The sequence below is a fragment of the Gopherus evgoodei genome, chromosome 9 (assembly GCF_007399415.2).
Source record: "Gopherus evgoodei ecotype Sinaloan lineage chromosome 9, rGopEvg1_v1.p, whole genome shotgun sequence".
NCBI classification, from domain to species: domain Eukaryota; kingdom Metazoa; phylum Chordata; order Testudines; family Testudinidae; genus Gopherus; species Gopherus evgoodei.
In genome coordinates this window covers 66,433,078-66,448,405 of record NC_044330.1, presented here as the reverse complement: position 1 = coordinate 66,448,405, position 15,328 = coordinate 66,433,078, and the positions used below count along the sequence as shown (strand labels likewise).

General features: G+C 47.2%; 1 protein-coding gene across 1 annotated transcript in view; it reads left to right on the top strand.

Moving 5' to 3' along the window:
- Positions 1-15,328, top strand: part of LOC115657867 (exocyst complex component 1-like) — a 69,756-nt gene that overhangs the window by 11,419 nt on the left and 43,009 nt on the right. The window contains 2 exon segments of the mRNA XM_030576175.1: positions 4,877-5,036; positions 7,078-7,271. Coding sequence (XP_030432035.1) covers positions 4,877-5,036; positions 7,078-7,271 — 354 coding nt within the window.

Sequence of the window (15,328 nt, the reverse complement as noted above, 5' to 3'; positions counted from 1 at the left end):
CATGCTAACGTCACTGTACAAAGTCACACCACCACCAGGCTGCAGTTCCCATAGATGCGCCCCCTCTTGGCTGGGTGATATAGTGGGCTCTCCTCACCTCGCACCCTATGCCAACAGCTGCTTCAGCCCTGTTGATCTGCCTCTTCTCATTATTCAGCCCTCCAGCCAGGTCACTTTAAAGTCTCTCCCCTCAAGGGGTAATAAAGGCCAACAAACAGGAGTATGTATCCATCCATCTCGGCTTCAGCTCTCAACTCTACGCCCAGAGTCCCTATTCCCCTTTGCTCAAGGCTCGCAGTTGTCGTCTTCTTGTCAGGGCACGCCCATCTTCTTCCCTGGGACATGCATCACCTTTCCCAGGCCCTTGTACCAGCAACCAAGGTCAGCTCTATTAGACTCCTCACTGCTGCATCCTGGACTTCTTCCTACTAAAGACTTTTTGCTGGTCTTCTCATAGCCTTGCTAGGTTCACCCTTCTCTCAGGGCCAGAACTTACAGGACTCTCCCCTGGAATCCCCACCCATAAAATTCTAAACCAACAGTACAAACTTAACCCACTTCTGCCCTCCTGGACCTTGTTCTTTCATGTCTCTTACATTTCCCCTGCTCAGCTGAACATCTCCCAGAGCTCTCTCCTTGGAAGTCCAGATCCTGCTCTACTTTACAAAACCATCACCAGAGCCTGCTCCACATCTCTCTTGGCCTCTCACTAGACCTCACCACTCAGGAGAAATTCCAAGGACCAGCTTTCCCCCAGAGCCTCTTCCCTGACCATGTCAATATCCTTTAGTATCCTTTAGTACCCACAGACAAACTGCAGAGTTCCTTCCCTTTCTCCCTGCAGCCTCCTTGTGCACCACACTTCCTCTCTTCATAGCACAAACCAGCTCCTCCCCAGCTGGGTTTCATGTATAACTAAGCTTGGCCCAACCTCAACGTGCAACCAGGTGGGTTAATTGGCCTCTCACACCTACACTAACCCTTTCATCACCTCTGCAGGGTAGACACCCCATCATAAGTCCATTCAGGACACTTGACTTGTCCCATGAGGGCAGCTTGTAGGATGCAGAGACAGGCTTGTGAGAATCAGAATGGATGACCTCTCTGCTTATATGGGCTGGGTACTGCACCTTCAGCTCTACCAGTCAAAGTTTTGTTATCAGGTCTGCTGATAGGCCAACCTTCCAGAAAGAAAATACTGCAAGTCCACCCCCTCATGTCCCTAGGAAGGACACTCTATTTCCCAGGAGGCTGCAATTCCACCCTTCCCTGGAGAAAAGCCCAAGTCCCCAAAAATGATCCCTCCATCACCTGTTGTGAATCAACCACTAGAAACACAGAGACCATCCCCTCCACTTCAGAACAAACTCAGAGAGCCACCTCCCCCACTCCACCACCACCACCTACAAAAATTGGCAAGAGTCCAGCAGAGGGCAACAAAAATGATTAGGGGACTGGAGCACAGGATATATGAGGAGAGGCTGAGGGAATTGGGATTATTTAGTCTGCAGAAGAGAAGAATGAGGGGGAATTTGATAGCGGCTTTCAACTACCTGAAAGGAGGTTCCGAAGAGGATGGATCTAGACTGTTCTCAGTGATAGCAGATGACAGAACAAGAAGTAATGGTCTCAAGTTGCAGTGGGGGAGTTTTAGGTTGGATATTAGGAAAAAGGTTTTCACTAAGAGGGTGGCGAAGCACTGGAATGGGTTACCTCGGGAGGTGGTAGTTCTCCATTCTTAGAGGTTTTTAAGGTCAGGCTTGACAAAGTTGATTTAGTTGGTTTTGGCCCTGATTTGAGCAGGGAATTGGACTAGATGACCTCCTGAGGTCCCTTCCAACCCTGATATTCTATGATTCTATGATACATACACACAACTTGTGGAAACCACTGAGAATGAATTACTGAGCATGAGCAACACTGGGACATTTTAACTAATGCAACTCTGGGAAAACCTCCCTTTGCTTCAAAATGAAAGTGAATGGTCAAAACCAGGCAGGCTGCAAGTACTTTTCACAGTTTATGCTTCATCCAACGAGCCCCTGCATCTCACAGCCTGCTCCTGTATACCGAGCTTGTGTTTCATGAGGAACCTGCCCTTCCCTGGTGCTGTCAGAGCCCTGACATTGCAGATTCTTCTGCGCCTTAAGTTATAGCTCCCTTGACAAAAACTGTATTAATATTTATGGAACGATTCCTGGATAGCCCCCTGCTTTAATAGCACCTTATAAGGCGTGCTATAAACCAGGCCGGCTGTAAATTCCCTGCAGACGGCACTGCTACAAGCTGTTCCAGAGACTGCTAGTGAGCCTATAAAGCAGTGTGGGAGTGTGATGTATCACTTTCAGGTGTTTAGAAAAAACCCTGGAAAGTGTCATAAGACTAAATAAATCATCATAAAGTCTGCGCCTATTATTATTATTATTAGGATCAATAATAATAAATGCTGCCTCCAAACTTCCCAGAAGCTGGGACAGCACAGTGCTAATGAGCTGGCAGAGGAAGACGCCGGGCTGAGTGGAATATTCCATGCTGATCACTCTGTATCCCCTTACACCATTATGCCCCAGAAGCAGTCAGCCTTGGGCCCTATAATGGAGCTGGCCAAGTCCAGGCCTGGGACTTCAGGAGACCCCAGATGGTGACAGTAGGTAGCACAGGCTGTGTTAGCCTGGGAGCTAGAAATAACCATAGGGTCTGTCAGTGTGCAACAGCCTCAGTGAAGCATCCCTTTCATGTTGATTACAGAGCAGTCCTGTTGCATCTATACCACAAGGAGGGCTTCAGTCATAGTCAGGGACAGGAGCCAGAGGTACCCCGGTCTTGGCAGTTCCTCTGCTCTTCTTTTTAATTGTCATTGAAAGGCTAAAAAGGGGTGTAACAGGGCTGGGCACCACCCAAGCACCTCCTTGTGTCCTCTGCTTTCCCCTTCTTCAGGGCTCCTCAAACGCACTCAACAGGAAATTAAAACATTTCCGTACCTGGGGTCCACTTTAATGTCCTCAGATATATACTGGGCTTCCAGGCTCCAACCTCAGTTCAGTGTCCCATTAGTTTGGGGGTTTCTAGCCCTCCTTCAGTAATCAGGTTTGGCTAGCCCCAGGCCCTCCAGACATTAAGGGGCAAGCCACCCCATTACAAGGGGGAACTGACATATTTTTCTCTGGTACCCAGGGCTTCCCCTTTTCAGCTTGCTAACCAGTGAAGCTGGGGTAAACTGCAGAGTTTGTTTTTTAAAAACTGCCTTTGGAGCTTTCCCCTGCTTTGGACTAGAGGAAGGGGACAGTATATACAAGAATCAGAGCAAATAAAGATCATATTGCACTATTTGCTTCTCTTTCAGTACTATGGCACAAGTTCAAGCCAAATTAAATGCCCATAATGGAGATGCTGGCTTGCTCCTCACCCTTTCAGGGAATGTCAGGAATGTTCCAGGATGCTCCACAGAATTGTACATGCTGCAGCATCATGACAGAGAGAGTTAAGCACAGGGATGGGGCAAACCATTTTTGGAACTTTTTGCCAATGATCTGAACTGCTGGGGAAATAAAGGGTTCAGATTTCAGGCCTGGGTCAGGACCAATAAGGGTATTTCCTCAGTGGATAGGGACATTCTGTGTTCACTCTGAGGGCTTTGCCCCAAGTCTAGTTTTAAAATCACAACTCTCCAAAAATATCCCCGTATCTGCCACACTCTCACCCTCTGCATGTTGCTTATAATTATTCACAAAGCCGTGTGGCTCTGCCTGTTAGATCCCATCTAGTGCCCTCTGATGGGAAATTAAGTTCTATAAAAGGGGGAACTCTCCCAACAAAAGGGTTCCTCAAGGAAAAATTGCATCAGTGACTACCATCCAGAAACTGTATGAACACATGACAAGAGCTGGCTTGAGTCTCTCAAGGAGCATGAAATATACCAGAGGGCTGATCTGCCAGCAAGATATTAAGACTCTGGCTAACTTCGTCCCACAGATATGCCTCTGCAGCTCCATCAATGCTCATAGAACATTGACAACACATCAAGTAGTGGGTAACAAACAGTAGGGGAGGTAGCAAGATGAATATGAAAATCTGGTTCCTAATAATGCTTAGCTCTTCTCATCTGTAGAGCTTAAAACACTTTATGTTATCCCCATTTTACAGATGGGGAAAATTAGATACAAAGAACTGAATTGACTTGCCCACGATCACTCACTGTCTGGGGATTGGTCCTGCTTTGAGCAGGGGATTGGACTAGATGACATCCTGAGGTCCCTTCCAACCCTAATATTCTATGACTCAATACCCAAGCAGGGAACAGAACGCAGCTCCTTCAAGTCCTAAGCTACAGGACTATCTACTAGGCTGCACTACCACTCCACAAACTATCAGGATCTTGGCTTCAATGGGCAGCACCTGCCCTACCTGCAAGCTGAATCACCAAGACCTACAGCAGCATCTGAATTTTCCTTAGAGAGCACTCCTCTATTTGTTAGCCATGCCCAACACATCTTGGATTATGAGAGCAGACACAATCAGCGCCCAAGGTGGCATGGATGCAGACATGATTCATTGCTATTGAACTGTTAAAATCAAGTCACTCTCTGTATCAGTGAACTCAATTCAGATTAACTCCATGTCAGACTCTTCATTTGCAATATGACCTTGTGGTAGCATTAAAAATCCTAATCTCAGAGCTACAGCCCTCCAAAATTGCTCATCCCATGCTCCGTTAGCTTAGCAATTAATTTGACACTGGAGCCTGTTGCATTAGCTACATAGGATGTCTTCTCTCATACAGTGTTCAGCACATTTGTTAAATTGTATCACATAGCATACAGTAAATGCCTTATAGCCAGCAATGGAATTAATTGCAGCTCTTGTAATTGGTGTCTAGGAATGTCTGGAGTTTGAGTTGCAGTTTGATAAGGTTTACAAGTGGACAGCTGTCAGTGCTGATGAGAAGAATGCCTTTATCAGATGCTTGTGGAAGCTGAACCGCAGATACCTCTCCAGCAGCATTGCATTTGTTAGCATCCCCTCCTGCATGCTGGAAGGTAATTATGGCTTCTTGTCACACACGTGCGGAGTGGCTTTCTCTGCCTTGATCCCTGTAAGCTTCAGTCCCTTATTCCTGTCATGCTTTGTGGGACGCTAGCATTTTTTGTGCCCCTCCTGACTGGAGTCAGTATTGGGGGTTGGGAGGGAAGGAGGGGATTTTTTAACCGATTGCCTCAACTATGCTCCAGAACAGGTACTATTTTTTCCCATGCATCCGACGAAGTGGGTATTCACCCACGAAAGCTCATGCTCCAAAACGTCTGTTAGTCTATAAGGTGCCACAGGATTCTTTGCTGCTTTTACAGATCCAGACTAACACGGCTCCCCTCTGATACATTTTTTCCCAGATTGTCAAAAGGCTGCCTTTCCTTGAAGGGCATACCCAATGACTTCACCTTAAAGCAATCTAAGGTATGCATGGTGTAATGAAAAGATCAGAGGAAGTGTAAGGGTCCAGAAAGGGCAGTCACAAGCTGCATCAAACCTGAGGCTTAGAGTAGCAGAGGAGTTTGTAGTCAATTTCCAGGCCAGGGTTGATGCCAAGGATCTGGATCAACCTCCGAGTCACATTTTAGACAAGGTCTGAATCAAGCCAAGGTCAAAGACAGGAGTTCAAGGGCAGGAATAGAAAAGGTAGCTACAGGAGAGTCACACTGCTGCCTGGATACTTCCTGGAATGCCCCATGGGTTTATACAGGGTGGGGAGGCAATCAGGAGCTATTAGGCTGCTGCCTACCAGGCTGCTGCTTCAGTTGAGACTTCCTGAGGTCTATGTTGGCAGCAGGTTGTAGGCAGTGGAGTACAAGTTAGTTTCAGCTCCTACTGGACAGTAGCAAAGCGGTGTTTGCTATCTGCCAGTTCTGCTGTCCTGGGTTCACAAGCCGACAGGCCTTACCCAGAGAAATCAGATTCAGACCACAGAAACAGTCTGTGTAACAGAGCTAGTCTTGGCCAGCAAGAGTGAAGCTAAGCAGGACCTTTAGTTACAATAATTTGACCATGTGCTCTCTTCTTTCCTCCCCTCTGACTCTTGCACAGCAGCCCTGGCTGCCAGAGACACACATCTCCTTTATGGCTGTCTTTAAGTTAATGAGGGTTGTTGGTTGGTCAGAGGTCAGATAAATGTGCCTCTACTGGATATACTGTGGCTGCTAAGCCACTGCTTTGCAATTGTATAGGTGTGGATAGTTAGTGGGACCTCCTTCTTCCCCTCGGTGTCACCTTGTTAGTTTGGTGGAAAGGTCAGATTGGGACAAAGCTCATTTTATTCCCAGTGACAGCAGGGAAGAGGGGCCCTATGCAGGGAGAGGGAAGGGGAGGCTGAGGGCCTGCTGCATGAAATGTGAGAGACAGTCACAGACAGAGAGAGAAGGAATCACTCATCTAGGGAGTTCAGGCTTAAGAGAGTATTTACAGAGCAGGCTAATTTCTTCCCATGACTGTTGCCAAATGGAGACAGGGCTGGGTTGGGATGAAAAATGGACAGTTTATCTTGCCTCTAATGGCTGTATCTGGGCTGGACAAAGTGTGGTGGTTGGGAAACAGCATCAACTTAAAAAAAGGCAAACACTACCAATCAGTGTGTCTATTGAGATGCATAGGGGTGAATCTTTCTCCTGGATATGTCTGTCAGTGTATCTGAGGATACTGGGATGGTGGGGACATCTCTGGGATCCTGCAGATGCCCTCTAGATACCTCATCAGCATGTGGGCTTTCCCTTGCTTCAGATGGGAGCAGGCAGAGGCACAACCAGACTCCAGTTTAGGCTTGCTCTGCCCACATGCCTTAGGCCTCACCTGCAACAGTGTCCTGCTAGCCCAGCTCTGAGCCTTTCCTCTCCAGAGACAGATGGTAGTGGGACATGCCATAATTTTCTTCCAGTATAAATAAATATCACCTGGGAAGTAGGCTAAGAGTGTTGTACATATGTCACTTGTGAGTGATTGGAACTGATTCGACTCTGCAGAAAGGAAAGGTATATACAATGAAGTAACTAGAATTCTGTGGTCATCCATGCATCTCCCCCATGAACACAGGGAAACAGAGTCTACAAGAGGTTGGAAACGCCAGCGCAGAGGCTGGGGACCAGGCGGAGCACAGTGCCTACCAGGAGATGACACCAAAGGAAACGGCTGACATGCTGAAGCTAATGGAGGAGTATGAGCCAATAGTGAATAATTCCATGGCCTTTGCAGAGAAGTTGAGCAAAGACCTCCAGGTGCTGGATGAGGTGAGGGACAAGATGGCTGAGGCTTTCTGATATTCATCTTGGGTATTTGCTTAAGCCCTGGGACAACTCCACCTAAGTCAAGGAAAAGAATCTCATTGACTTAACTGGAAATTGGATGAGGCCCATTGAGAGTTCTGGCTTTTTTATCTGAGCTAAGAAGCCAATTATTAGGACACACAGCAATTTAGGGCCAAAAGCTTGTCCCACTGAAGTCAGTGGGAATGTTGCCCCTGCCTTTAATTGAACAGTGCTTTGCACTGCACCAAGGCTCTCTTTCACTGGGTGGGAGAACAGGTAAATAGCCCCCGTTGGAAGCTGCCCTCAAAGTAATAGAGTATGTCTATACTGCAAAAAAAAAAAGTGTGCTCTTAACTCAGATCAGCTAACCTGTGCTTGCTAACTTGGGTTAAAATAGCAGTGAAGATAGGGCAACTCAGAGTTCACATATAGGCTTGAACTCAAGCGGCTAACCTGAGTTGAAAGCTGAGTTGCTGTGTTTGCACTGCTACCCCAGCACAAGTTAACTAACCTGAACTAAGAACACCTTTTTTCTGCAGTGTTGACACACCCTTAGTCTGCAGCAGAGATCAGCTGTCAGAGGGTGTTGCTGCAGTAAATACCTCTCCCCTTCCTCTAAAGTGTTCAAAGACATTGATTCTCCAGCACATGACGGAGCTGCCAGGAGAATGGGTTGTATTTCCAGGTAACAGTTAAATGATTTGGGACAAGTTATAAAGGGTTAATACATGGCAGGGATCAGCACCCACCAGCTTGTTACATTCATCACCATGATGTCTTATGAAAACCATGGCTATTTCCCAGGCCCATAAAGACAGCTCATGTATACAGGTCCTTTGGTTTGTTTGGAGTACCTGGAAGAGAGGCAACCAGACTTCCGCCAGTGGTGCTAGGGTTGCTCCTGAAAGCAAGGTCTCCCTGTCCATTGGGCTCCCAGTGCCATGAGGGAGGAGAGCGAAGTGGAAGAGCTCGCATGGCTGCAGGTAGATAGCACAAGGAGGACAGAAAGACAAGGGACCCACTCCGCACACTCAAGGGCATCAGCAGCCCCTATGCAGGGGGGATGAGGCAAAGGAAGAGGAGGAAATAGGCATTCAACAGCAGCAGCCCAGCAAATGGAGAAGGGAGGAGAGAAACTATGAGAGTGGGGTTACAATGTCAGAGGGGGAGAGGAGATGGGTAAAACTGAAGAGTGGAGCATAGGAGAGCCGGAGTTCTTTGGGACAAGAGAGGGAAGGAGGTGGGGACTCCAAGGGCTTGTTTTCACTGCTCAAAAAGGTGTCTTTTACACCTTGGGGTGCTAGCATGTGTGAACATTCCTGAGATAAGAACCCAGTGAGGACAAGGCCTGAGAGACATGGAGAGTGGGAAGGCTGGGAGGAGAGGACCAGGAAAGAATGGAATTGGGGGGAGGTGAGGGGATGAGGTAGCATGTGAAAGAGCAAGGGAATGATTGACAGGTGAGAGGCTCATAATAGGAGACACTGCATGTGGAAAAGAAAAAGCTAGTGTGTTTTAGTCCATTTATTTATGTTCCTGTATTTCCCTGGAAGACATCCTATGTCCCTAAGTACTGGAGGGAACGTGATGAGATGCCTGTTTAGAGCACTTACACTACAACAATATTTCTGGCTCCACTGGATTTTATAGTTAAATAACTTTAAAAAAAACAATAGAAGAAATAATGTCAAATTTATCAGAATCCACAAAATCCTAAATCCATTTTGCTTTGTGTTCCTTTATGTTTGCTCTATTCTGCACTTTTGTTTCTATGTCACTTCATACCAGCGTGTCTTCTTTGTGCTTTAGTGTGTAGTCCTTAGGTCTGAGAAGCAGAACTCCTGAGGTCTGTTTCTAACAGCAACAAACATCATTGTGCTCCTGGGCAAGTCACATAACTGCTCTGTGCCTCAATATCCCCATCAGTAAATTAGGGACAGCAATACTTATCTTCCAAGGATACATAATAAATATTGGTTAAGTTCTTGGAAATGAAAGGTGCTGCAGAGTGCATTATTTTAAAGGACCATTAATTGATAAATAAATTATTAACACTTATTCTTTTGATAAATATAAATATGGCATTTATCTGTAATTAATAATATTATTGTGTACAACGGAGTCATGCATATGCTCATATACTTACTAAAGCATAACAACAATAAACACTTTATTCTTCTAGAGCACCTTTCCTCTAGGGATCTCAAAGCACTTTGCAAACATTAACAAAATGTTGCTAAAATTTTGTGGTGAGTGAGATGGTGGCCATTGTATTTGTGAGGCCTGGAGCTCCAGTTCATACCTTGATACCCTAGTTCACTTGCTGATTTCCAGGGCATTCTTAAATCCACATGTGTTTCTGAAACTCTGAGACGTCTCATGCAGTAGAGTTATTATCATTACCTGAGCAATATTTCTCCAGAGAGCTGTCCCTTCCAGCCAGTTTGATTGGTGCCGTTTTGCTAAAGGCAAAGCCCCAAGGCTCTGAAAAGCCCTAATAAGAAAATCAGAAGGGACAGCAGTGACAGGCTTGCTGGAGGTTTATGGCTATAATTTAGTAGCACTTAATAAAAAACAAAATGTCAGTTGGAACCTTGTAGAGCATAGCCTGGAGCCACTGCAGTGAAGCTGGAAATCTGAGACTCAAAGGCAGCTGAGCAGCAATGGGGAAATTACACTGGTTTGTTACCTGGCAATTTCCAAGAAATTTCAGAGTGGGAGGAAAAGTTGCCTGCCTTAGTTTTTGTGGGTCTTTGAGATAAGAACCAGCATGGAGCCACACACAAAGCCCCAAATGCTACTCAGTTCCTTCCCAGTGTTGGAGGGTGAGGGGGTGTTGAGCAAGCAGAAGCTCAGTGGTTTCTGTCATCACTCCCATCAGGTGCCTGGGGAAAAGCTTGCCCTCTTTTCTCTTCATACATGGCTTTATTAGAGTTCAAGGAGTGAGTGGCAGGCTATTTGCCCACATTTCATGTCTTTGTTTTCTTTAGGGCTGCACTGAATCTTCCCTGTTCCATTGTGGGTCTTTTTGTCTATGGCTGAGACCAAGCCCACTAGCTTCAAGCCATGCCTCTCCTTAAATGGCACCATGTGTGGGACAGACAGGTATGCCCAGTGCCTCTATGGAAGTGGTGGGCAACCTGCAGCCCATCAGGGTAATCTGAAGGTATCATAACCTAGTCCCAGATTTGGACCTTAGCGTCCAAAATATGGGGGTTAGCATGAAAACCTCCAAGCTTAGTTACCAGCATGGACCTGGTAAAGCTGCCACCACCCAAAAAATTAGAGTGTTTTGGGGCACTCTGGTCCCCCCAAAAACCTTCCCTGGGGACCCCAAGACCCAAATCCCTTGAGTCTCACAACAAAGGGAATTAAACCTTTTCCCTTCCCCCCTCCAGGTGTTCCTGGAGAGATACACAGAAGCAAACTCCATGAATCTAAACAGAGGGAGTCCACCCTCTCTATTTCCAGTCCTGGAAACACAAGCACTTCCCTCTTCACCCAGAGGGAATGCAAAGTCAGACTAGTAAATCTAACACACACAGATTTCCCCCTGACTTCTTCCTCCCACCAATTCCCTGGTGAGTACAGACTCAATTCCCTGGAGTTCCCCCCTAAAGAAAAACTCCAACAGGTCTTAAAAAGAAAGCTTTATATAAAAAGAAAGAAAAATACATAAAAATGGTCTCTCTGTATTAAGGTGACAAATACAGGGTCATTTGCTTAAAAGAATATTGAATAAACAGCCTTATTCAAAAAGAATACAATTCAAAGCACTCCAGCAACTATAGACATGTAAATACAAAAGAAAAAAAACAATAACCCTTATTGTTTTTATGAACTCTGTACTCACAACTTGGAAATAGAAGATTAGAAAGCAGGAAATAGAAATCCTCTCATAGCTGAGAGAGCATACAGGCAGAAGACCAAGAACAAAGGACTCACACACAAATTTCCCTCCACCCAGATTTGAAAAAATCCTGTTTCCTGATTGGTCCTCTGGTCAGGTGCTTCAGATACTTCTTTCCAGGTGAAAGAGACGTTAACCCTTAGCTATCTGTTTATGACACGCCCCCCAAATTGCAGACATTGGGGAAGCTCACTGGCGGCGATTTCCTCCTAGAACTTTAAAATAAACAGATTAATACAACACATGCACCTTTACATATACCACTAAGTATATAACTAACAGACTTTTACATTTTAAGAACACTTTTTAACTACTGGATTCTGGGAAACTCTCACGGCAGAGTGCATCCGCTACTTTGTTAGAAGCTCCTGAGATGTGCTGAATTTCAAAATCAAAATCTTGGAGAGCTAAACTCCAATGAAGAAGTTTCTTCTTGTTCCCCTTGGCAGTATGAAGCCACTTTAGCGCAGCATGGTCAGTTTGTAGTTGGAACCGCCGTCCCCAAACATATGGGCGTAGCTTTTCCAGGGCGTACACAATGGCGTAGCATTCCTTTTCACTGACTGACCAGTGACTTTCCCTCTCAGACAGTTTCTTGCTGAGAAACACGACAGGATGGAAGTTGTGATCCGTTGCTTCCTGCATGAGAACTGCTCCTATACCACGCTCAGATGCATCCGTGGTTACTAGGAATGGCTTGTCAAAATCCGGGGCCCTGAGCACAGGGTCAGACATGAGCGTTGCCTTAAGTTGGGTAAAGGCCTTTTGACACTCATCAGTCCACTTAACTGCATTTGGCTGGGTCTTTTTGGTCAGGTCTGTCAGTGGGGCAGCGATTTGGCTGTAGTGTGGTACAAATTGCCTGTAGTACCCGGCAAAGCCTAAGAAGGATTGGACCTGTTTCTTTGACCTTGGGACAGGCCACTTTTGGATAGCATCCACCTTGGCCTGTAGGGGGTTTATGGTTCCTCGACCCACCTGGTGCCCCAGGTAAGTCACTCTGTTTTGGCCTATTTGACACTTTTTGGCCTTAACAGTTAGTCCTGCCTGCCTGATGCGCTCAAAGACCTTTTCCAGGTGTAGTAGGTGTTCGGGCCAGGAGTCTGAAAAAATGGCCACATCATCGAGGTAGGCAACTGCATATTCTCCCAGTCCTGCTAGTAGACCATCTACCAGCCTCTGGAAGGTGGCGGGTGCATTTCGAAGCCCGAAAGGAAGAACATTAAATTCATACACCCCCGCATGGGTGACGAATGCTGACCTTTCCTTGGCAGGTTCATCTAGCGGTACTTGCCAGTACTCCTTGGTTAAGTCTATTGTAGAGATGAACTGGGCACGTCCCAACTTCTCCAATAGCTCATCGGTGCGTGGCATTGGATAGTTGTCCGGACAAGTTACCGCATTTAGCTTATGGTAGTCCACACAAAAGCGTATTTCCCCATCTGGTTTGGGTACCAGAACCACTGGAGATGCCCATGCACTGGTAGATGAGCGGATTATACCCATCTGTAGCATGTTCTGGATCTCCCATTCTATAGCAGCTTGGGCATGAGGAGACACCCAGTAGGGTGGGGTTCTAATGGGGTGAGCATTACCTGTGTCAATGGAGTGGTATGCCCGTTCAGTCCATCCTGGGGTGGCTGAGAACAATGGGGCAAAGCTAGTGCACAGCTCCTTGATTTGTCGCCGCTGCAGACGTTCCAGGGTGGTTGAGAGGTTCACCTCTTCCACGCCACCGTTTTTTTTCCCGTCATAGTAGACACCTTCAGGCCAGTCAGCATCATCTCCCTGGACTGTAAACTGACAAACCTGTAAGTCTCTGGAATAGAAAGGCTTGAGAGAATTAACATGGTACACTCTGGGCTTTAATGAGGAATTGGGAAATGCTATGAGGTAGTTCACAGTTCCCAGGCGCTCTTGGACCATGAATGGCCCTTCCCATGATGCTTCCATCTTATGGGCCTGTTGCGCCTTCAAGACCATAACCTGGTCTCCTACCTTGAAGGAACGTTCTCTGGCATGTCTGTCATACCAGGCCTTTTGCTCTTCCTGAGCATCCTTTAGGTTTTCTCTAGCAAGGGCTAAAGAGTGTCGGAGGGTGCTTTGTAGGTTGCTTACAAAGTCCAGAAAGTTAGTTCCTGGAGAAGGCGTAAACCCCTCCCATTGCTGCTTCACCAACTGTAATGGTCCCTTAACCTCGTGACCATACACAAGTTCAAACGGTGAAAACCCTAAACTGGGATGTGGTACAGCCCTGTAGGCAAACAGCAACTGCTGCAACACTAGGTCCCAATTATTGGAGTATTCGTTGACGAATTTACGTATCATGGCCCCCAAAGTTCCAATAAACCTTTTCACCAGGCCATTGGTTTGATGGTGGTACGGGGTGGCAACCAAGTGATTCACCCCATGAGTTTCCCACAGTTTTTGCATGGTCCCTGCCAGGAAATTAGATCCTGAATCAGTAAGGATGTCGGAGGGCCAACAGACCCTGGCAAAAATGTCTGTTAGGGCCAGGCACACAGTGTTAGCCCAGGTGTTGCCTAGAGCAGAGCTTCCGGCCATCGGGTAGCAAAGTCCACGAAAGTCAGTACGTACTGCTTTCCTCTGGGCGTCTTTTTTGGGAAAGGACCCAGAATATCCACAGCTACTCGCTGAAATGGGACCTCAATTATGGGGAGTGGCTGGAGAGGGGCCTTGACCTTGTCTTGAGGCTTTCCCACTCTTTGGCATACCTCACAAGACAGGACATACTTGGCAACGTCCTTGCCCATCCCCTCCCAGTGGAAGGACTTCCCTAACCGGTCCTTGGTTCTGTTCACCCCAGCATGGCCACTGGGATGATCATGGGCTAAGCTTAAGAGCTTCCCTCGGTACTTAGTTGGAACCACCGACTGTTTTTGCGGCTGCCATTCTTCCCGGTGTCCACCAGAAAGAATCTCCTTGTATAAAAGTCCTTGGTCTATAACAAACCGGGATCGATTAGAAGAGCTGAGAGGCAGTGGGGTGCGGTGCCGCCGCCCAAGCTTTCTGAAGGCTGTCATCTGCTTCCTGCTCAATCTGGAACTGTTCCCTTGAGGCTGGGGTCACCAGTTCTTCCTCAGACTGTGGACTTGGGCTTGGTCCCTCTGGAAGTGATGTAGGTGATGGGGTTGTTTCCGTTGCTGGTGAACCGCTCTCCGCTGAGGGTATTTCAGGCTGAGGGTATTTCAGGCTGTAGCTGAGCCTTTCGGATATGGCTGTCTGTTGCTTCTGCCAGTTTTGGCTCACTGGCGCCCTCTGGCGTTGAGTTTGAAGATGTGGTTGCACTTGCTGGTGCTGGTTGCTGTTCCAGTTCCGGGCCTGGGACTGGAGGTGCTGTGGCTGCTTCAGTGGTTGGCATGGAATCCGGGTCCACTACCTCTGTCTGGGTCTCTGGTAACACAGACGGGACGTCTGTGGACGGCTCAGGAACAGGAATGGGTCTGGAAGCTTGCCTGGTTTGGCTACGTGTAACCATTCCCACTCGCTTGGCCCGCTTCACCTGGTTGGCCAAGTCTTCCCCCAGTAGCATGGGGATAGGATAATTGTCATAGACTGCAAAAGTCCACATTCCTGACCAGCCTTTGTACTGGACAGGCAGTTGAGCTGTAGGCAAGTCTACAGCTTGTGACATAAAGGGGTAAATTGTCGCTTGGGCCTTTGGGTTGATGAATTTGGGGTCTACGAAGGATTGGTGGATAGCTGACACCTGTGCCCCCGTGTCTCTCCACGCAGTAACCTTCTTTCCACCCACTCTCAAATTTTCCCTTCGCTCCAAGGGTATTTGAGAGGCATCTGGGCCTGGGGATCTTGTGGGTGATGGTGGTGTAATGAATTGCACTTGGATGGCGTTCTTTGGACAGTTGGCCTTGATATGTCCCAGTTCATTACACTTAAAGCATCTTCCATCTGATGGGTCACTGGGTCGAGGTGAGTTACTGGAGACTGGTGAGGTGGAAGAATAGGGCGTCTGTGGCTTGACTTGGGTTGTATGTGGAGTCTTTCGCTGTCCTCGGTTGTAGGGTTTATGGTCGGTGTGCCCCCTGGGGTATTCGTTCCCCTGGATAGTAGCTTTCTTGCTTTCTGCCACTTCCATCCATATGGCTCC